At 45.3% G+C, this 24,592-nt stretch overlaps 1 protein-coding gene across 1 annotated transcript in view; it reads right to left on the bottom strand.

The window, feature by feature from the left end:
* Window positions 1–10,948: 10,948 nt before the first annotated feature.
* LOC109886248 (solute carrier organic anion transporter family member 3A1-like) overlaps window positions 10,949–24,592 on the bottom strand; it is a 62,835-nt gene continuing 49,191 nt past the window's right edge. Inside the window, exons 8-10 of the mRNA XM_031812470.1 lie at window positions 22,963–23,135; window positions 12,788–12,852; window positions 10,949–11,562 (exon numbers count right to left, since the gene is read on the bottom strand). Of these exons, the coding sequence (XP_031668330.1) occupies window positions 11,186–11,562; window positions 12,788–12,852; window positions 22,963–23,135 (615 nt within the window). The 3' untranslated portion in view covers window positions 10,949–11,185. The remainder of the gene's footprint in view (window positions 11,563–12,787; window positions 12,853–22,962; window positions 23,136–24,592) is intronic.

Genomic DNA, 24,592 nt, shown 5'->3' with positions numbered 1-24,592 from the left:
TCTGTACCGGTACCCCCTGTATATAGCCTCCACATTGATTCTGTACCGGTACCCCCTGTATATAGCCTCCACATTGATTCTGTACCGGTACCCCCTGTATATAGCCTCCACATTGACTCTGTACCGGTACCCCCTGTATATAGCCTCCACATTGACTCTGTACCGGCACCCCCCTGTATATAGCCTCCACATTGACTCTGTACCGGTACCCCCTGTATATAGCCTTCACATTGACTCTGTACCGGTACCCCCTGTATATAGCCTCCACATTGACTCTGTACCGGTACCCCCTGTATATAGCCTCCACATTGATTCTGTACTGGTACCCCCTGTATATAGCCTCCACATTGATTCTGTACCGGTACCCCCTGTATATAGCCTCCACATTGATTCTGTACTGGTACCCCCTGTATATAGCCTCCACATTGATTCTGTACCGATACCCCCTGTATATAGCCTCCACATTGATTCTGTACCGGTACCCCCTGTATATAGCCTCCACATTGACTCTGTACCGGTACCCCCTGTATATAGCCTCCACATTGACTCTGTACCGGTACCCCCCTGTATATAGCCTCCACATTGACTCTGTACCGGTACCCCCTGTATATAGCCTTCACATTGACTCTGTACCGGTACCCCCTGTATATAGCCTCCACATTGACTCTGTACCGGTACCCCCTGTATATAGCCTCCACATTGACTCTGTACCGGTACCCCCTGTATATAGCCTCCACATTGACTCTGTACCGGTACCCCCTGTATATAGCCTTCACATTGACTCTGTACCGGTACCCCCCTGTATATAGACATCACTGCCTATTTAAATCTCAGAGCCTATACCAAGGCAGGATAGGAGCGGGACATCAGACGAATGTCTCGGATCTGGGTTTCCCTTTGTAGCCCATAATAGTTTTTAAGCCCTGCCACATCAGACGAACCCTCAAACAACCCTCAAACCCTCAAAGCGTCAATACAGGATTAAGATTGAATCCTACTGCACTGGCTCTGACGCTCGTCGGATGTGGCAGGGCTTAAAAACTATTATGGGCTACAAAGGGAAACCCAGATCCGAGCTGCCCAGTGAAGCTAGCCTACCGGACGAGCTAAATGCCTTTTATGCTTGCTTCCAGGCAAGCAACACTGAAGCATGCACGAGAGCACCAGCTGTTCTGGGTGACTGTGATAATGCTCTCGGTAGCCGATGTGAGCAAGACCTTTAAACAGGTCAACATTCACAAAGACACAGGGCCAGATGGATTACCAGGACGTGCACTCAGAGCATGCGCGGAGCAACTGGCAAGTGTCTTCACTGACATTTTCAACCTCTCCCTGACCGAGTCTGTAGTACCTACATGTTTCAAGCAGATTACCATAGTCCCTGTGCCCAAGGAAGCAAAGGCAACCTGTCTAAATGATTACCGCCCGTAGCACTCACGTCGGTAGCCCTGAAGTGCTTTGAAAGGCTGGTCATGGCTCACATCAACAGCATCATCCTGGATACCCTCGACCCACTCCAATTCACATACCGCCCTAACAGATCCACAGATGATGCAATCTCTATTGCACTCCACACTGCCCTTTCCCACCTGGACAAAAGGAACACCTATGTGAGAATGCTATTCATTGACTACAGCTCAGCGTTCAACACCCTATTGCCCACGAAGCTCGTCACTAAGCTAAGGACCCTGGGACTAAACAGCTCCCTCCGCAACTGGATCCTGGACTTCCTGACGGGCTGCCCCCAGGTGCCCCCAGGCAACAACACGTCTGCCACGCTGATCCTCAACACTGGGGCCCCTCAGGGGTGTGTACTTAAGTCCCCTTCTGTACTCCATGTTCACCCATGACTGAGTGGCCAAACACGACTCCAACACCATCATTAAGTTTTCTGATGACACAACAGTGGTAGGCCTGATCACAGACAACGATGAAACAGCCTATAGGGAGGAGGTCAGAGAACTGGCAGTGTGGTGCCAGGACAACAACCTCTCCCTCAACCTGACCAAGACAAAGGAGATGATTGTGAACTATAGGAAAAGGCGGACCGAACAGGTCCCCATTAACATCAACGGGGCTGTAGTGGAGCGGGCTGAGAGTTTCAATTTCCTTGGTGTCCACATCACCAATGATCTATCATGGTCCAAACACACGAAGACAGTCGTGAAGAGGGCACGACAAAAGCTTTTCCCTCTCAGGAGACTGAAAAGATTTGGCATGGGTCCCCAGATCCTCAAAAAGTTATACAGCTGCATCAATGAGAGCATCCTGACCGGTTGCATCACTGCCTGGTATGGCGCTACAGAGGGTAGTGAGTACAGCCCAGTACATCACTGGGGCCAAGCTTCCTGCAATCTAGGACCAATATAATAAGTAGTGTCAGAGGAAAGCCCATACAATTGTCAGAGACTCCAGTCACCCAAGTCATAGACTGTTCTCATTGCTACCACACGGCAAGTCTAGGGCCAAAAGGCTCCTTAACAGCTTCTACCCCCAAGCCATAAGACTGCTGAACAATTAATCAGATGGCCACTGGAATATTACATTGACCCCCCCATTTGTTTTGTAAACTGCTGCTACTCACTGTTTATTATCTATGCATAGTCACTTCACCCCTACCTACATGTACAAATTATCTCTAAACTTTATCCCCGCACACTGACTCGGTACCGGTACCCCCTGTATATAGCCTTGTTATAGTTATGTTATTGTGTTTTTTAAAACTATTTTTTACTTTCGTTTTTTTGGTAAATATTTTCTTAACTCTTCTTGAACTGCACTGTTTGTTAAGGGCTTGTAAGTAAGCATTTCACAGTAAGGTCTACACTTGTATTCGGCGCATGTGACAATTACAATTTGATTTGATTTGATCAGAGTTCACCATTTAAATTCTATCAGATCAGTGTTAACCCACAGTAACACAGAGTTCATCATCAAGCTCGAGACCCTGGGTCTCGACCCCGCCCTGTGCAACTGGGTACTGGACTTCCTGACGGGCCGCCCCCAGGTGGTGAGGGTAGGCAACAACATCTCCACCCCGCTGATCCTCAACACTGGGGCCCCACAAGGGTGCGTTCTGAGCCCTCTCCTGTACTCCCTGTTCACCCACGACTGCGTGGCCACGCACGCCTCCAACTCAATCATCAAGTTTGCGGACGACACAACAGTGGTAGGCTTGATTACCAACAACGACGAGACGGCCTACAGGGAGGAGGAGAGGGCCCTCGGAGTGTGGTGTCAGGAAAATAACCTCACAACGTCAACAAAACTAGGGAGATGATTGTGGACTTCAGGAAACAGCAGAGGGAACACCCCCCTATCCACATCGATGGAACAGTAGTGGAGAGGGTAGCAAGTTTTAAGTTCCTCGGCATACACATCACAGACAAACTGAATTGGTCCACTCACACAGACAGCATCGTGAAGAAGGCGCAGCAGCGCCTCTTCAACCTCAGGAGGCTGAAGAAATTTGGCTTGTCACCAAAAGCACTCACAAACTTCTACAGATGCACAATCGAGAGCATCCTGGCGGGCTGCATCACCGCCTGGTACGGCAACTGCTCCGCCCACAACCGTAAGGCTCTCCAGAGGGTAGTGAGGTCTGCACAACGCATCACCGAGGGCAAACTACCTGCCCTCCAGGACACCTACACCACCCGATGTTACAGGAAGGCCATAAAGATCATCAAGGACAACAACCACCCGAGCCACTGCCTGTTCACCCCGGCTATCATCCAGAAGGCGAGGTCAGTACAGGTGCATCAAAGCTGGGACCGAGAGACTGAAAAACAGCTTCTATCTCAAGGCCATCAGACTGTTAAACAGCCACCACTAACATTGAGTGGCTGCTGCCAACACACTGACACTGACTCAACTCCAGCCACTTTAATAATGGGAATTGATGGGAAATGATGTAAAATATATCACTAGCCACTTTAAACAATGCTATCTAATATAATGTTACATACCCTTCATTATTCATCTCATATGCATACGTATATACTGTACTCTATATCATCTACTGCATCCTTATGTAATACATGTATCACTAGCCACTTTAACTATGCCACTTTGTTTACATACTCATCTCATATGTATATACTGTACTCGATACCATCTACTGTATCTTGCCTATGCTGCTCTGTACCATCACTCATTCATATATCTTTATGTACATATTCTTTATCCCCTTACACTGTGTATAAGATAGTAGTTTTGAAATTGTTAGTTAGATTACTTGTTGGTTATTACTGAATTGTCGGAACTAGAAGCACAAGCATTTCGCTACACTCGCATTAACATCTGCTAACCATGTGTATGTGACAAATAAAATTTGATTTGATTTGATTTGATAAATGAGCCCTAGATTCTATCAGATCACTGTTAACCCACATCATTGTTTTTGTTTAGGCGATGTTGGAGGTGTGCATTGGAACAGTCACATCTACAAGCGGCTCCCAGCGTTATACCTATCACAGACATTGCCATTGGATGCACCAATTCTTCCAATGACTTCCAATGAATGGAAGTTTACAAGTACAGTAGAGTTCCAGTCATTTTGCTGACGCTAGTTAGCATTGGCTCACAAAATGACCTCCAACTTCCTCCATACTGCCAACACACTCCATACTGCCAACACACTGTCAATGACACTGACTCTACTCCAGCCACTTTAATAATGGGAATTGATGGGAAATGATGTAAATATATCACTAGCCACTTTAAACAATGCTACCTTATATAATGTTATTTACCCTACATTATTCATCTCATATGCATACGTAGATACTGTACTCTATATCATCGACTGCATCCTTATGTAATACATGTATCACTAGCCACTTTAACTATGCCACTTGGTTTACATACTCATCTCATATGTATATACTGTACTCGATATCATCTACTGTATCTTGTCTATGCTGCTCTGTACCATCACTCATTCATATATCCTTATGTACATATTCTTTATCCCCTTACACTGTGTATAAGACAGTAGTTTTTTTGGAATTGTTAGTTAGATTACTTGTTCGTTATTACTGCATTGTCGGAACTAGAAGCACAAGCATTTCGCTACACTCGCATTAACATCTGCTAACCATGTGTATGTGACAAATACAATTTGATTTGATTTGATTTGATACTGCCGAGACATAGAAATGGTATCCACAAGTTAATCTGACTCTGGGGAAGCAGAATAATTCCAGAAATTGGCAGTATGGCTTTAATCTGATTGAATGTAGGCCTGAGTTGGGCCTTGGTCCTACTATAACCTGGTCCTACATCCCTTGGTACTCTGTCCTACTATAACATGGTCCTACTATAACCTGGTCCTACTATAACCTGGTCCTACTATAACATGGTCTTACTATAACCTGGTCCTACTATAACATGGTACTGCTATAACCTGGTCCTACTATAACATGGTCCTACTATAACATGGTCCTACTATAACATGGTCCTACTATAACCTGGTCCTACATCCCTTGGTACTCTGTCCTACTATAACCTGGTCCTACTATAACCTGGTCCTACATCCCTTGGTACTCTGTCCTACTATAACCTGGTCCTACTATAACCTGGTACTACTATAACCTGGTCCTACATCCCTTGGTACTCTGTCCTACTATAACATGGTCCTACTATAACCTGGTCCTACTATAACATGGTCCTACTAATAACATGGTCCTCCTATAACCTGGTCCTACTATAACCTGGTCCTACATCCCTTGGTACTCTGATGTACTATAACCTGGTCCTACTATAACATGGTCCTAATATAACATGGTCCTACTATAACCTGGTCCTACTATAACATGGTCCTACTATAACCTGGTCCTAATATAACCTGGTCCTAATATAACCTGGTCCTACATCCCTTGGTACTCTGTCCTACTATAACATGGTCCTAATATAACCTGGTCCTACTATAACCTGGTCCTACATCCCTTGGTACTCTGTCCTACTATAACCCCCTCCTACTATAACCTGGTACTACTATAACCTGGTCCTACATCCCTTGGTACTCTGTCCTACTATAACCTGGTCCTACTACAACCTGGTACTACTATAACCTGGTCCTACTATAACATGGTCCTACTATAACCTGGTCCTACTATAACATGGCCCTACTATAACCTGGTCCTACTATAACATGGTCCTACTATAACCTGGTCCTACTATAACATGGTCCTACTATAACCTGGTCCTACACCCCTTGGTACTCTGACCTACTATAACCTGGTCCTACTATAACCTGGTCCTAATATAACATGGTCCTACTATAACCTGGTCCTACTATAACCTGGTCCTACATCCCTTGGTACTCTGATGTACTATAACCTGGTCCTACTATAACATGGTCCTAATATAACATGGTCCTACTATAACCTGGTCCTACTATAACATGGTCCTACTATAACCTGGTCCTAATATAACCTGGTCCTAATATAACCTGGTCCTACATCCCTTGGTACTCTGTCCTACTATAACATGGTCCTAATATAACCTGGTCCTACTATAACCTGGTCCTACATCCCTTGGTACTCTGTCCTACTATAACCCCCTCCTACTATAACCTGGTACTACTATAACCTGGTCCTACATCCCTTGGTACTCTGTCCTACTATAACCTGGTCCTACTACAACCTGGTACTACTATAACCTGGTCCTACTATAACATGGTCCTACTATAACCTGGTCCTACTATAACATGGTCCTACTATAACCTGGTCCTACTATAACATGGTCCTACTATAACCTGGTCCTACTATAACCTGGTCCTACATCCCTTGGTACTCTGACCTACTATAACCTGGTCCTACTATAACCTGGTCCTAATATAACATGGTCCTACTATAACATGGTCCTACTATAACCTGGTCCTACTATAACATGGTCCTACTATAACATGGTCCTACTATAACCTGGTCCTACATCCCTTGGTACTCTGACCTACTATAACCTGGTCCTACTATAATCTGGTCCTAATATAACATGGTCCTACTATAACATGGTCCTACTATAACCTGGTCCTACTATAACCTGGTCCTACATCCCTTGGTACTCTGACCTACTATAACCTGGTCCTACTATAACCTGGTCCTACTATAACCTGGTCCTAATATAACATGGTCCTAATATAACATGGTCCTAATATAACCTGGTCCTACTATAACATGGTCCTACTATAACCTGGTCCTACTATAACCTGGTCCTTCTATAACATGGTCCTACTATAACCTGGTCCTACTATAACATGGTCCTACTATAACCTGGTCCTACTATAACCTGGTCCTACTATAACATGGTCCTACTATAACCTGGTCCTACTATAACCTGGTCCTACTATAACCTGGTCCTACTATAACATGGTCCTACTATAACCTGGTCCTACTATAACCTGGTCCTACTATAACCTGGTCCTACTATAACATGGTCCTACTATAACATGGTCCTACTATAACCTGGTCCTACTATAACCTGGTCCTACTATAACATGGTCCTACTATAACATGGTCCAACTATAACCTGGTCCTACTATAACATGGTCCTACTATAACCTGGTCCTACTATAACCTGGTCCTACTATAACCTTGATAAAGGATACATATATAAAATGTTTTAGTGTTAGATAGCTCGACAGATAAGTACATGTTATGTTTTTGAAGCATAACATATTAAAATCGAATGTAAGTTTTACTAAAAACTAAAAGTCAGACCTCTTTTTGTGAGACCTAACTGTGTGACCGGGTCAGTATTTGACCGTTATCCGTGAGAGAACTGTTTAGTCTTGGTCACAATGCATTTGAGCATTCTGGATCTGAAGGCTAATAACTGCTCAATATAGATTTAACCCTTGGTAAGCCATCAGCCACTCCCATGTCCGTGCAAGTGAATATATGTTTACATGCATAAATCAGCAAGCTTTTCATCAACATAATATTATCACCTGCTGCCACTGTTATTTAAAATATGCTTTTGGAAGTTATAGCTTTTTCTTGATGGCAAGTTATGAAAGTCTATCAAGGAAAAACATTCTAAATGAACAAATAAAATACATTCATATAATAAGCAGAACAATATCGCTGCCAAACTGCCAAACAGCCAGAGATATGGTTGAACTGACAACCATTTTCCTTGATCATGACTAGAGCCCAGAGTTATTCCTGGTTAGAAAAGCTCCTGGAAAACTCATGAAAATGGCATTTTAAAAGAAAAATCAGAAGGTAAGGTGTTGAGTGTCCAAACAGTTGAACTACTGATCTCTGTCTGAATCGTGTGCAGTGATGTCCACAGATTTACTAACACCACAGTGAATGAAGTAAAGGGATCAGCGATATGTTGTGCCAGAACATTCTAGACTTCTTCTATAAATATCACTATCTTCAATATATCTTTAACTCTAACTAGGTTTGCAAAACTCTAGTAAAATTACTACGTTTTCCAGAAATCCTACTTGGAAGGTTCCCAGAATCAGGGTGGAATAAGCAGGAAATCTGGAATCCTTCAACTAGGATCTCTGGAAAACCATGGAAGTTGGGGAAAATTACTGGAATTATGCAACCCTATCTCCAACTCATCTGTGGTGGAACTCTAACCTGCTAACCCACTAGCCTGCTGGTAAACCTGTCTATCATCTGTGGTGGAACTCTAACCTGCTAACCCACTAGCCTGCTGGTAAACATGTCTATCGTCTGTGGTGGAACTCTAACCTGCTAACCCACTAGCCTGCTGGTAAACCTGTCTATCATCAAGTAAAACAAGTAAAACTAAATGCATGCTCTTCAACCGATCGCTACCTGCACCTGCCCGCCTGTCCAACATCACTACTCTGGACGGCTCTGACTTAGAATACGTGGACAACTACAAATACTTAGGTGTCTGGTTAGACTGTAAACTCTCCTTCCAGACCCATATCAAACATCTCCAATCCAAAGTTATCTAGAATTGGCTTCCTATTTTGCAACAAAGCATCCTTCACTCATGCTGCCAAACATACCCTTGTAAAACTGACCATCCTACCAATCCTCGACTTTGGCGATGTCATTTACAAAATAGCCTCCAATACCCTACTCAACAAACTATCACAGTGCAATCTGTTTTGTCACCAAAGCCCCATATACTACCCACCATTGCGACCTGTACGCTCTCGTTGGCTGGCCCTCGCTTCATACTCGTCGCCAAACCCACTGGCTCCATGTCATCTACAAGACCCTGCTAGGTAAAGTCCCCCCTTATCTCAGCTCGCTGGTCACCATAGCATCTCCCACCTGTAGCACACGCTCCAGCAGGTATATCTCTCTAGTCACCCCCAAAACCAATTCTTTCTTTGGCCGCCTCTCCTTCCAGTTCTCTGCTGCCAATGACTGGAACGAACTACAAAAATCTCTGAAACTGGAAACACTTATCTCCCTCATTATGCACCCCATTATTTTTATTTCTACTTTGCATATTCTTCCACTGCAAATCTACCATTCCAGTGTTTTACTTGCTATATTGTATTTACTTTGCCACCATGGCCTTTTTTTGCCTTTACCTCCCTTATCTCACCTCATTTGCTCACATTGTATATAGACTTGTTTATACTGTATTATTGACTGTATGTTTGTTTTACTCCATGTGTAACTCTGTGTTGTTGTATGCATCAAACTGCTTTGCTTTATCTTGGCCAGGTCGCAATTGTAAATGAGAACAGGCTAGTGGAACTCTAACCTGCTAACCCACTAGCCTGCTGGTAAACTTGTCTATCATCTGTGGTGGAACTCTAACCTGCTAACCCACTAGCCTGCTGGTAAACCTGTCTATCATATGTGGTGGAACTCTAACCTGCTAACCCACTAGCCTGCTGGTAAACCTGTCTATCATCTGTGGTGGAACTCTAACCTGCTAACCCACTAGCCTGCTGGTAAACCTGTCTGTCAAATGAAACATTGGTTTAATGGCAGGTTCAACTAGCCCCTCCTTTAAGAGGATGGACTAGGACCAAACAACCAGTCAGAATAAAAAGACAATCATAAGCCGAAATCATTCAGATGATCTAGTGGGGATGCTTTCATATGTTCATTGGGACTGGTTGGAACTGAAAGAGATTTCCTATGATATGTAGAGCTGAGGAGAACAGACACTTTGAGGTGGATCAGGTCAGGACTGACCCTGTCTATCTGCACCCAGAGAGGACAACACATGACAGACGACAACAACTCCACCTCCTGTGGCCCTGACAAAAACCGTTGAATTCTACCCAGCCAGTACTACCACTGTGTTGTCTGGCTCAGAACAATCATCCCAGGAGGAGACCTGTTAATGTGGATAAAACTGATCAGAAATGTCTATTAAAGACCAGAATAAAGAGTGAATAGTAGTGTGTTGTGATGGCAACAGCAGTCAGTCAGCCAGCCAGCCAGTTAGCTTGCCGGCCAGCCAGCTTGCCAGTCAGCCAGCCAGCCAGCCAGCCAGTTAGCTTGCCAGTCAGCCAGCCAGTTAGCTTGCCAGTCAGGCAGCCAGCCAGTCAGGCAGCCAGCCAGTCAGCCAGCTTGCGAGTCAGGCAGCCAGCCAGTCAGCCAGCTTGCCAGTCAGGCAGCCAGCCAGTAGATTAGCTTGCCAGTCAGGCAGCCAACCAGTCAGGCAGCCAGCCAGTAGGTTAGCTTGCCAGTCAGGCAGCCAGCCAGTAGATTAGCTTGCCAGTCAGGCAGCCAGCGAGTCAGCCAGCTTGCCAGTCAGGCAGCCAGCCAGTAGGTTAGCTTGCCAGTCAGGCAGCCAGCCAGTAGGTTAGCTTGCCAGTCAGGCAGTCATCCAGCTTGCCAGTCAGCCAGCCAGTTAGCTTGCCAGTCAGGCAGCCAGCCAGTCAGGCAGCCAGCCAGTCAGCCAGCTTGCGAGTCAGGCAGCCAGCCAGTCAGCCAGCTTGCCAGTCAGACAGCCAGCCAGTAGATTAGCTTGCCAGTCAGGCAGCCAGCCAGTAGATTAGCTTGCCAGTCAGGCAGCCAGCCAGCTTGCCAGTCAGGCAGCCAGCCAGTAGGTTAGCTTGCCAGTCAGGCAGCCAGCCAGTAGGTTAGCTTGCCAGTCAGGCAGTCATCCAGCTTGCCAGTAAGGCAGCCAGCCAGTTAGTTAGCTTGCCAGTCAGGCAGTCAGCCAGCTTGCCAGTCAGGCAGCCAGCCAGTTAGTCGTCCCCCGGGTCTTGGAGAAACTATAAAACAGACTCCATGTTATAACTCATCTCTGGTTCCTCCAGGTTATATATAAACATTGTCCGGTTGCCTGGGTTCTGGGTGATCTCCTTGCCCAGGTTGTCCAGAGTCACGTTGGAGGAAAACAGCTGGGTGGGAGTCAGGTAGCCTTCACTGTTCTTAATGTATTTCTTATAGTTGGTCCGGAGACACTGCCAAGTGGTGGTGTAAAGGATGAAGGCGGTGGACTTGAGAGCGATGGCGATACTCACGTAGAGGTGTCGATAGGCCACGTTGTCGTACAGCATGCAGGCTCCCTTGTCTCCACAGACTGTGGACCAGAACAGGCAGGTGGAGTCGATGCCCATGCCGAAGATCAGAGGGGGAGGGATGAAACCTGGGAGGAGAGGGAACATAGATCAGACATTAGACCCAAACCTTAAATGCTGTGATTGTCTGGTTTGCTTGGTTCGTTGTGGCTTGAAAATGCAAACAATAGATCAGCCATCATACTTAAACACATACAGTATAGCTAACATTACATTGAATGGATTCAGCTTGGTTTGTATTGTACATAAACAATGGAATAAAAGCCATGTTATTGATGACAGTGATCTCCTACCTAGTAGTCTCAGGCCCAGAAACATGTTATCGATGACAGTGATCTCCTACCTAGTAGTCTCAGGCCCAGAAACATGTTATCGATGACAGTGATCTCCTACCTAGTAGTCTCAGGCCCAGAAACATGTTATCGATGACCGTGATCTCCTACCTAGTAGTCTCAGGCCCAGAAACATGTAATTGATGACAGTGATCTCCTACCTAGTAGTCTCAGGCCCAGAAACATGTTATCGATGACAGTGATCTCCTACCTAGTAGTCTCAGGCCCAGAAACATGTTATCGATGACAGTGATCTCCTACCTAGTAGTCTCAGGCCCAGAAACATGTTATCGATGACAGTGATCTCCTACCTAGTAGTCTCAGGCCCAGAAACATGTTATCGATGATAGTGATCTCCTACCTAGTAGTCTCAGGCCCAGAAACATGTCATTGATGACAGTGATCTCCTACCTGGTAGTCTCAGGCCCAGAAACATGTTATCGATGACAGTGATCTCCTACCTAGTAGTCTCAGGCCCAGAAACATGTTATCGATGACAGTGATCTCCTACCTAGTAGTCTCAGGCCCAGAAACATGTTATCGATGACAGTGATCTCCTACCTAGTAGTCTCAGGCCCAGAAACATGTTATTGATGACAGTGATCGCCTACCTAGTAGTCTCAGGCCCAGAAACATGTTATCGATGACAGTGATCTCCTACCTAGTAGTCTCAGGCCCAGAAACATGTTATCGATGACAGTGATCTCCTACCTAGTAGTCTCAGGCCCAGAAACATGTTATCGATGATAGTGATCTCCTACCTAGTAGTCTCAGGCCCAGAAACATGTCATTGATGACAGTGATCTCCTACCTGGTAGTCTCAGGCCCAGAAACATGTTATCGATGACAGTGATCTCCTACCTAGTAGTCTCAGGCCCAGAAACATGTTATCGATGACAGTGATCTCCTACCTAGTAGTCTCAGGCCCAGAAACATGTTATCGATGACAGTGATCTCCTACCTAGTAGTCTCAGGCCCAGAAACAGAACTCCAAGAGCGTAGGATTTTAGCTCAGGGCTCACTGTTCTGAAACACAAAGAAACACACTATAGAAAGCAGTCAAAATGTACAGCAGCAAGCCGTTACATCAGCAGCATAGTAACAGCAGCATAGTAACAGCAGCATAGTAACAGCAGCAGAGTAACAGCAGCATAGTAACAGCAGCATAGTAACAGCAGCAGAGTAACAGCAGCAGAGTAACAGCAGCAGAGTAACAGCAGCATAGTAACAGCAGCAGAGTAACAGCAGCAGAGTAACAGCAGCGTAGTAACAGCAGCATAGTAACAGCAGCATAGTAACAGCAGCATAGTAACAGCAGCAGAGTAACAGCAGCATAGTAACAGCAGCAGAGTAACAGCAGCAGAGTAACAGCAGCGTAGTAACAGCAGCATAGTAACAGCAGCATAGTAACAGCAGCAGAGTAACAGCAGCATAGTAACAGCAGCATAGTAACAGCAGCAGAGTAACAGCAGCAGAGTAACAGCAGCGTAGTAACAGCAGCATAGTAACAGCAGCATAGTAACAGCAGCAGAGTAACAGCAGCAGAGTAACAGCAGCGTAGTAACAGCAGCATAGTAACAGCAGCAGAGTAACAGCAGCATAGTAACAGCAGCAGAGTAACAGCAGCATAGTAACAGCAGCATAGTAACAGCAGCATAGTAACAGCAGCAGAGTAACAGCAGCAGAGTAACAGCAGCATAGTAACAGCAGCATAGTAACAGCAGCATAGTTACAGCAGCATAGTAACAGCAGCAGAGTAACAGCAGCAGAGTAACAGCAGCATAGTAACAGCAGCATAGTAACAGCAGCAGAGTAACAGCAGCAGAGTAACAGCAGCATAGTAACAGCAGCATAGTAACAGCAGCAGAGTAACAGCAGCAGAGTAACAGCAGCGTAGTAACAGCAGCATAGTAACAGCAGCAGAGTAACAGCAGCATAGTAACAGCAGCAGAGTAACAGCAGCATAGTAACAGCAGCATAGTAACAGCAGCATAGTAACAGCAGCAGAGTAACAGCAGCAGAGTAACAGCAGCATAGTAACAGCAGCATAGTAACAGCAGCATAGTAACAGCAGCATAGTAACAGCAGCATAGTAACAGCAGCATAGTAACAGCAGCATAGTAACAGCAGCAGAGTAACAGCAACAGAGTAACAGCAGCAGAGTAACAGCAGCAGAGTAACAGCAGCAAGCCATTACATCAGCATAGTAACAGCAGCATAGTAACAGCAGCATAGTAACAGCAGCGTAGTAACAGCAGCAGAGTAACAGCAGCATAGTAACAGCAGCATAGTAACAGCAGCAGAGTAACAGCAGCAGAGTAACAGCAGCAGAGTAACAGCAGCAAGCCATTACATCAGCATAGTAACAGCAGCATAGTAACAGCAGCATAGTAACAGCAGCAAGCCATTACAGCAGCATAGTAACAGCAGCATAGTAACAGCAGCAAGCCATTACAGCAGCATAGTAACAGCAGCATAGTAACAGCAGCATAGTAACAGCAGCATAGTAACAGCAGCATAGTAACAGCAGCAAGCCATTACAGCAGCATAGTAACAGCAGCATAGTAACAGCAGTGTAGTAACAGCAGTGTAGTAACAGCAGCATAGTAACAGCAGCATAGTAACAGCAGTGTAGTAACAGCAGCATAGTAACAGCAGCGTAGTAACAGCAGCAAGCATTACAGCAGCAGCAAGCCGTTACAGCAGCATAGTAACAGCAGCATAGTAACAGCAGCATAGTAACAGCAGCATAGTAACAGCAGCAAGCCATTACAACAGCATAGTAACAGCAGCATAGTAACAGCAGTGTAGTAACAGCAGCATAGTAACAGCAGTATAGTAACATCAGCATAGTAACAGCAGCATAGTAACAGCAGCATAGTAACAGCAGTAAGCCATTACAGCAGCATAGTAACAGCAGTATAGTAACAACAGCATAGTAACAGCAGCATAGTAACATCAGCATAGTAACAGCAGCATAGTAACAGCAGTATAGTAACATCAGCATAGTAACAGCAGCATAGTAACAGCAGCGTAGTAACAGTAGTGTAGTAACATCAGCGTAGTAACAGCAGCGTAGTAACAGCAGCATAGTAACAGCAGTATAGTAACTGCAGCATAGTAACAGCAGCATAGTAACAGCAGCATAGTAACAGCAGCAGAGTAACAGCAGCATAGTAACAGCAGCATAGTAACAGCAGCAGAGTAACAGCAGCAGAGTAACAGCAGCATAGTAACAGCAGCAGAGTAACAGCAGCATAGTAACAGCAGCATAGTAACAGCAGCACAGTAACATCAGCATAGTAACAGCAGCATAGTAACAGCAGCATGCCATTACACCAGCATAGTAACATCAGCATAGTAACAGCAGCATAGTAACAGCAGCATAGTAACAGCAGCAGAGTAACAGCAGCAGAGTAACAGCAGCATAGTAACAGCAGCATAGTAACAGCAGCATAGTAACAGCAGCAGAGTAACAGCAGCATAGTAACAGCAGCAAGCATTACAGCAGCAGCAAGCCGTTACATTAGCAGCATAGTAACAGCAGCAGAGTAACAGCAGCATAGTAACAGCAGCATAGTAACATCAGCATAGTAACAGCAGCATAGTAACAGCAGCATAGTAACAGCAGCAGAGTAACAGCAGCAGAGTAACAGCAGCAAGCCATTACACCAGCATAGTAACATCAGCACAGTAACAGCAGCATAGTAACAGCAGCAAGCCGTTACATTAGCAGCATAGTAACAGCAGCAAGCATTACAGCAGCAGCAAGCCGTTACATTAGCAGCATAGTAACAGCAGCATAGTAACAGCAGCATAGTAACAGCAGCAAGCCATTACAGCAGCATAGTAACAGCAGCATAGTAACAGCAGCATAGTAACAGCAGCATAGTAACAGCAGCATAGTAACAGCAGCATAGTAACAGCAGCAAGCCATTACAGCAGCATAGTAACAGCAGCATAGTAACAGCAGCATAGTAACAGCAGCATAGTAACAGCAGCAAGCCATTACAGCAGCATAGTAACAGCAGCATAGTAACAGCAGTGTAGTAACAGCAGTGTAGTAACAGCAGCATAGTAACAGCAGCATAGTAACAGCAGTGTAGTAACAGCAGCATAGTAACAGCAGCGTAGTAACAGCAGCAAGCATTACAGCAGCAGCAAGCCGTTACAGCAGCATAGTAACAGCAGCATAGTAACAGCAGCATAGTAACAGCAGCATAGTAACAGCAGCATAGTAACAGCAGCAAGCCATTACAACAGCATAGTAACAGCAGCATAGTAACAGCAGTGTAGTAACAGCAGCATAGTAACAGCAGTATAGTAACATCAGCATAGTAACAGCAGCATAGTAACAGCAGCATAGTAACAGCAGTAAGCCATTACAGCAGCATAGTAACAGCAGTATAGTAACAACAGCATAGTAACAGCAGCATAGTAACATCAGCATAGTAACAGCAGCATAGTAACAGCAGTATAGTAACATCAGCATAGTAACAGCAGCATAGTAACAGCAGCGTAGTAACAGTAGTGTAGTAACATCAGCGTAGTAACAGCAGCGTAGTAACAGCAGCATAGTAACAGCAGTATAGTAACTGCAGCATAGTAACAGCAGCATAGTAACAGCAGCATAGTAACAGCAGCGTAGTAATAGCAGCATAGTAACAGCAGCATAGTAACAGCAGCATAGTAACATCAGCATAGTAACAGCAGCATAGTAACATCAGCATAGTAACAGCAGCATAGTAACAGCAGCATAGTAACAGCAGTAAGCCATTACAGCAGTAAGCCATTACAGCAGCATAGTAACAGCAGTATAGTAACAGCAGCATAGTAACAGCAGCATAGTAACAGCAGTATAGTAACAGCAGCGTATTAACAATAGCGTAGTAACAGCAGCATAGTAACAGCAGCATAGTAACAGCAGCATAGTAACAGCAGCGTAGTAACAGCAGCATAGTAACAGCAGCATAGTAACAGCAGCATAGTAACAGCAGCGTAGTAACAGCAGCATAGTAACAGCAGCAAGCCATTACAGCAGCATAGTAACAGCAGCGTAGTAACAGCAGCATAGTAACAGCAGTATAGTAACAGCAGCATAGTAACAGCAGCATAGTAACAGCAGCGTAGTAACAGCAGCATAGTAACAGCAGCATAGTAACAGCAGCATAGTAACAGCAGCGTAGTAACAGCAGCGTAGTAACAGCAGCGTAGTAACAGCAGCGTAGTAACAACAGCGTAGTAACAGCAGCGTAGTAACAGCAGCAAGCCATTACAGCAGCATAGTAACAGCAGCAAGCCATTACAGCAGCATAGTAACAGCAGCATAGTAACAGCAGCGTAGTAAACGCAGCGTAGTAACAGCAGCATAGTAACAGCAGTATAGTAACAGCAGCGTAGTAAACGCAGCGTAGTAACAGCAGCATAGTAACAGCAGTATAGTGACAGCAGCATAGTAACAGCAGCATAGTAACAGCAGCATAGTAACAGAAGTAAGCCATTACAGCAGCATAGTAACAGCAGTATAGTAACAACAGCATAGTAACAGCAGTATAGTAACAGCAGCATAGTAACAGCAGTAAGCCATTACAGCAGCATAGTAACAACAGCATAGTAACAACAGCATAGTAACAGCAGCATAGTAACAGCAGCATAGTAACAGCAGCATAGTAACAGCAGCGTAGTAACAGCAGCATAGTAACAGCAGCATAGTAACAGCAGCATAGTAACAGCAGCGTAGTAACAGCAGCATAGTAACAGCAGCAAGCCATTACAGCAGCATAGTAACAGCAGCGTAGTAACAGCAGCGTAGTAACAGCAGCATAGTAACAGCAGCAAGCCATTACAGCAGCATAGTAACAGCAGCGTAGTAACAGCAGTATAGTAACAGCAGCATAGTAACAGCAGCGTAGTAACAACAGCGTAGTAACAGCAGCGTAGTAACAACAGCGTAGTAACAGCAGCGTAGTAACAGCAGCGTAGTAACAACAGCGTAGTAAACGCAGCGTAGTAACAGCAGCATAGTAACAGCAGCGTAGTAACAACAGCGTAGTAACAGCAGCGTAGTAACAGCAGCATAGTAACAGCAGCGTAGTAACAACAGCGTAGTAACAGCAGCGTAGTAACAGCAGCATAGTAACAACAGCGTAGTAAACGCAGCGTAGTAACAGCAGCATAGTAACAGCATTATAGTAACAGCAGCATAGTAACAGCAGCATAGTAACAGCAGCATAGTAACAGCAGCATAGTAACAACAGCAAGCCATTACAGCAGCATAGTAACAGCAGCATAGTAACAGCAGTATAGTAACAACAGCATAGTAACAGCAGCATAGTAACCGCAGCGTAGTAACAGCAGCATAGTAACAGCAGCATAGTAACAGCAGCAAGCCATTACAGCAGCATAGTAACAGCAGCATAGTAACAGCAGTATAGTAACAACAGCATAGTAACAGCAGCATAGTAACAGCAGCGTAGTAACAGCAGCATAGTAACAGCAGCATAGTAACAGCAGCAAGCCATTACAGCAGCGTAGTAACAGCAGCAAGCCATTACAGCAGCATAGTAACAGCAGCATAGTAACAGCAGTATAGTAACAGCAGCATAGTAACAGCAGCGTAGTAACAGCAGCATAGTAACAGCAGCATAGTAACAGCAGCATAGTAACAGCAGCATAGTAACATCAGTATAGTAACAGCAGTATAGTAACAGCAGCATAGTAACAGCAGCATAGTAACAGCAGTAAGCCATTACAGCAGCATAGTAACAGCAGTATAGTAACAGCAGCATAGTAACAGCAGTATAGTAACAGCAGCATAGTAACAGCAGCATAGTAACAGCAGCATAGTAACAGAAGCATAGTAACAGCAGCGTAGTAACAGCAGTGTAGTAACAGCAGCGTAGTAACAGCAGCGTAGTAACAACAGCATAGTAACAGCAGCATAGTAACAGCAGCGTAGTAACAGCAGCATAGTAACAGCAGCATAGTAACATCAGCATAGTAACAGCAGCATAGTAACATCAGTATAGTAACAGCAGTATAGTAACATCAGCATTGTAACAGCAGCATAGTAACAGCAGCATAGTAACAGCAGTAAGCCTTTACAGCAGCATAGTAACAGCAGTATAGTAGCAGCAGCATAGTAACAGCAGCATAGTAACAGCAGTAAGCCATTACAGCAGCATAGTAACAGCAGTATAGTAACAGCAGCATAGTAACAGCAGTATAGTAACAACAGCATAGTAACAGCAGTATAGTAACAGCAGCATAGTAACAGCAGCATAGTAACAGCAACATAGTAACATCAGCATAGTAACAGCAGCATAGTAACAGCAGCATAGTAACAGCAGCAAGCCATTACAGCAGCATAGTAACAGCAGCATAGTAACAGCAGTATAGTAACAGAAGCATAGTAACAGTAGTGTAGTAACAGCAGCGTAGTAACAGCAGCATAGTAACAACAGCATAGTAACAGCAGTATAGTAACAGCAGCATAGTAACAGCAGCATAGTAACAGCAGCATAGTAACAGCAGCATAGTAACAGAAGCATAGTAACAGCAGCGTAGTAACAGCAGCGTAGTAACAGCAGCGTAGTAACAGCAGCGTAGTAACAACAGCGTAGTAACAGCAGCGTAGTAACAGCAGCGTAGTAACAGCAGCATAGTAACAGCAGCATAGTAACTGCAGCGTAGTAACAGCAGCGTAGTAACAACAGCATAGTAACAGCAGCATAGTAACAGCAGCATAGTAACAGCAGCAAGCCATTACAGCAGCATTGTAACAGCAGCATAGTAACAGCAGCATAGTAACAGCAGCATAGTAACAGCAGCATAGTAACAGCAGCAAGCCATTACAGCAGCATAGTAACAGCAGCATAGTAACAGCAGCATAGTAACAGCAGCATAGTAACAGCAGCATAGTAACAGCGGCATAGTAACAGCAGCAAGCCATTACAGCAGCATAGTAACAGCAGCATAGTAACAGCAGCATAGTAACAGAAGTAAGCCATTACAGCAGTATAGTAACAGCAGCATTGTAACAGCAGCATAGTAACAGCAGCATAGTAACAGCAGCATAGTAACAGCAGCAAGCCATTACAGCAGCATAGTAACAGCAGCAAGCCATTACAGCAGCGTAGTAACATCAGCATAGTAACAGCAGCATAGTAACAGCAGCATAGTAACAGCAGCATAGTAACAGCAGCAAGCCATTACAGCAGCATAGTAACAGCAGCATAGTAACAGCAGCATAGTAACAGCAGCATAGTTACAGCAGCATAGTAACAGCAGCATAGTAACAGCAGCATAGTAACAGCAGCATAGTAACCGCAGCATATTTACAGCAGCATAGTTACAGCAGCATAGTTACAGCAGCATAGTAACAGCAGCATAGTAACAGCAGCATAGTTACAGCAGCATAGTAACAGCAGCATAGTAACAGCAGCATAGTAACAGCAGCATAGTTACAGCAGCATAGTAACAGCAGCATAGTAACAGCAGCAAGCCATTACAGCAGCATAGTAACAGCAGCATAGTAACAGCAGCATAGTAACAGCAGCAAGCCATTACAGCAGCATAGTAACAGCAGCATAGTAACAGCAGCATAGTAACAGCAGCATAGTAACAGCAGCAAGCCATTACAGCAGCATAGTAACAGCAGCATAGTAACAGCAGCATAGTAACAGCAGCATAGTAACAGCAGCAAGCCATTACAGCAGCATAGTAACAGCAGCATAGTAACAGCAGCATAGTAACAGCAGCATAGTAACAGCAGCATAGTAACAGCAGCAAGCCATTACAGCAGCATAGTAACACCTGTTCTGACTGTCACCTCCTTAGTCAGTATGTGTTACACCAGTTCTGGTTGTCACCTCCTTAAGTCAGTATGTGTTACACATGTTCTGGTTGCCCCCTCGTTAGTCAGTATGTGTTACACCTGTTCTGGTTGCCACCTGGTTAGTCAGTATGTGTTACACCTGTGCTGGTTGTCATCTCGTTAGTCAGTATGTGTTACACCTGTGCTGGTTGTCATCTCGTTAGTCATTATGTGTTACACCTGTGCTGGTTGTCATCTCGTTAGTCAGTATGTGTTACACCTGTGCTGGTTGTCATCTCGTTAGTCAGTATGTGTTACACCTGTGCTGGTTGTCATCTCGTTAGTCAGTATGTGTTACACCTGTGCTGGTTGTCATCTTGTTAGTCAGTATGTGTTACACCTGTGCTGGTTGGCATCTTGTTAGTCAGTATGTGTTACACCTGTGCTGGTTGTCATCTCGTTAGTCATTATGTGTTACACCTGTGCTGGTTGTCATCTCGTTAGTCATTATGTGTTACACCTGTGCTGGTTGTCATCTTGTTAGTCAGTATGTGTTACACCTGTGCTGGTTGGCATCTTGTTAGTCAGTATGTGTTACACCTGTGCTGGTTGTCATCTCGTTAGTCATTATGTGTTACACCTGTGCTGGTTGTCATCTTGTTAGTCAGTATGTGTTACACCTGTGCTGGTTGTCATCTCGTTAGTCATTATGTGTTACACCTGTGCTGCGCTCTCATGGTGGGTGTCACCCCCATGAGTGTCTTTCAGAACCCCTCCTAAAACCTGTTTGGTTTTGGTTGGTGTCAGTGACTCTTTGTTCGTTCCCCTTCTGTTTGAGGAACATTATTTGGATTTCTTGCTGGGGACCAGAATGATGACATCGGGGGTTAGAGGATTTCATTGATTAGGACCCTTTGATTATTGCAAATCCAGCAGCTACTCTTCCTGTGGTGCACATAACACAGGTATGTCTGAGTGGTCTAACCTGATGAGTATGATAACAGAGGGGGTCTGGGTTAGAGGTTACCTGATGAGTATGATAACAGAGGGGGTCAGGGTTAGAGTTTACCTGATGAGTATGATAACAGAGGGGTCTGGGTTAGAGGTTACCTGATGAGTATGATAACAGAGGGGTCTGGGTTAGAGGTCAGGGTTAGAGGTCACCTGATGAGTATGATGACAGAGGGGGTCTGGGTTAGAGGTCAGGGTTAGAGGTTACCTGATGAGTATGATAACAGAGGGGGTCAGGGTTAGAGGTCAGGGTTAGAGGTTACCTGATGAGTATGATAACAGAGGTGTCTGGGTTAGAGGTTACCTGATGAGTATGATGACAGAGGGGGTCTGGGTTAGAGGTCAGGGTTAGAGGTTACCTGATGAGTATGATAACAGAGGGGGTCAGGGTTAGAGGTCAGGGTTAGAGATTACCTGATGAGTATGATGACAGAGGGGGTCTGGGTTAGAGGTCAGGGATAGAGATGACCTGATGAGTATGATAACAGAGGGGTCTGGGTTAGAGGTTACCTGATGAGTATGATAACAGAGGGGGTCTGGGTTAGAGGTCAGGGTGAGAGATGACCTGATGAGTATGATAACAGAGGGGTCTGGGTTAGAGGTCAGGGATAGAGGTTACCTGATGAGTATGATAACAGAGGGGTCTGGGTTAGAGGTCAGGGTTAGAGTTCAGGGATAGAGATGACCTGATGAGTATGATAACAGAGGGGGTCTGGGATAGAGGTCAGGGATAGAGATGACCTGATGAGTATGATAACAGAGGGGTCTGGGTTAGAGATGACCTGATGAGTATGATAACAGAGGAGGTCTGGTTTAGAGGTCAGGGATAGAGATGACCTGATGAGTATGATAACAGAGGGGTCTGGGTTAGAGATGACCTGATGAGTATGATAACAGAGGGGGTCTGGGTTAGAGGTCAGGGATAGAGATGACCTGATGAGTATGATAACAGAGGGGGTCTGGGATAGAGGTCAGGGATAAAGGTCAGGGTTAGAGGTTACCTGATAAGTATGATAACAGAGGGGGTCTGGGTTAGAGGTCAGGGATAGAGATGACCTGATAACAGAGGGGGTCAGGGTTAGAGGTCAGGGATAGAGATGACCTGATGAGTAAGATAACAGAGGGGGTCTGGGTTAGAGGCTACCTGATGAGTATGATAACAGAGGGGTCTCTGGGTTAGAGGTTGGGGATAGAGATGACCTGATGAGTATGATAACAGAGGGGGTCTGGGTTAGAGGTCAGGGTTAGAGGCTACCTGATGAGTATGATAACAGAGGGGGTCTGGGCCAGAGGTCAGGGTTAGAGGTTACCTGATAAGTATGACGACGGAGGGTGTCTGGGCCATGGCTCCGATCATGCTGCACACACAGATGACACAAAGGAAGGTGATAAAGGCCTGTTGGCAGCCTGGACTGGGACATTTCCCCGGCAACGCCACTGACTCCTCCTCCTTACTGCTGATACACATACAGCTGGTCAGGTTCTGGAGGAGGACAGGAGAGGATATCACCTATAGATAGACAACTGGTTCTGGAGGACAGGAGAGGATAGCACCTATAGATAGACAGCTGGTTCTGGAGGACAGGAGAGGATATCACCTATAGATAGACAGCTGGTTCTGGAGGACAGGAGAGGATATCACCTATAGATAGACAGTTGGTTCTGGAGGACAGGAGAGGATATGACAGGAGAGGATATCACCTATAGATAGACAGCTGGTTCTGGAGGACAGGAGAGGATATCACCTATAGATAGACAGCTGGTTCTGGAGGACAGGAGAGGATATCACCTATAGATAGACAACTGGTTCTGGAGGACAGGAGAGGATATCACCTATAGATAGACAGCTGGTTCTGGAGGACAGGAGAGGATATCACCTATAGATAGACAACTGGTTCTGGAGGACAGGAGAGGATATCACCTATAGATAGACAGCTGGTTCTGGAGGACAGGAGAGGATATCACCTATAGATAGACATCTGGTTCTGGAGGAGGACAGGAGAGGATATCACCTATAGATAGACAGCTGGTTCTGGAGGACAGGAGAGGATATCACCTATAGATCGACAGCTGGTTCTGGAGGAGGACAGGAGAGGATATCACCTATAGATAGACAGCTGGTTCTGGAGGACAGGAGAGGATATCACCTATAGATAGACAGCTGGTTCTGGAGGACAGGAGAGGATATCACCTATAGATAGACAACTGGTTCTGGAGGACAGGAGAGGATATCACCTATAGATAGACAGCTGGTTCTGGAGGACAGGAGAGGATATCACCTATAGATAGACAACTGGTTCTGGAGGACAGGAGAGGATATCACCTATAGATAGACAGCTGGTTCTGGAGGACAGGAGAGGATATCACCTATAGATAGACATCTGGTTCTGGAGGAGGACAGGAGAGGATATCACCTATAGATAGACAGCTGGTTCTGGAGGACAGGAGAGGATATCACCTATAGATCGACAGCTGGTTCTGGAGGAGGACAGGAGAGGATATCACCTATAGATAGACAGCTGGTTCTGGAGGACAGGAGAGGATATCACCTATATATATAGACAGCTGGTTCTGGAGGACAGGAGAGGATATCACCTATAGATAGACAGCTGGTTCTGGAGGAGGACAGGAGAGGATATCACCTATAGATAGACAGCTGGTTCTGGAGGACAGGAGAGGATATCACCTATAGATAGACAGCTGGTTCTGGAGGACAGGAGAGGATATCACCTATAGATAGAGAGCTGGTTCTGGAGGACAGGAGAGGATATCACCTATAGATAGACAGCTGGTTCTGGAGGACATGAGAGGATATCACCTATAGATAGACAGCTGGTTCTGGAGGACAGGAGAGGATATCACCTATAGATAGACAGCTGGTTCTGGAGGACAGGAGAGGATATCACCTATAGATAGACAGCTGGTTCTGGAGGACAGGAG

Source organism: Oncorhynchus kisutch, unplaced genomic scaffold (assembly GCF_002021735.2).
Source record: "Oncorhynchus kisutch isolate 150728-3 unplaced genomic scaffold, Okis_V2 Okis03b-Okis08b_hom, whole genome shotgun sequence".
Lineage (NCBI taxonomy): Eukaryota > Metazoa > Chordata > Actinopteri > Salmoniformes > Salmonidae > Oncorhynchus > Oncorhynchus kisutch.
Note: the sequence above shows the minus strand (reverse complement) of the source record. Positions and strands in the feature narration are given on the sequence as shown.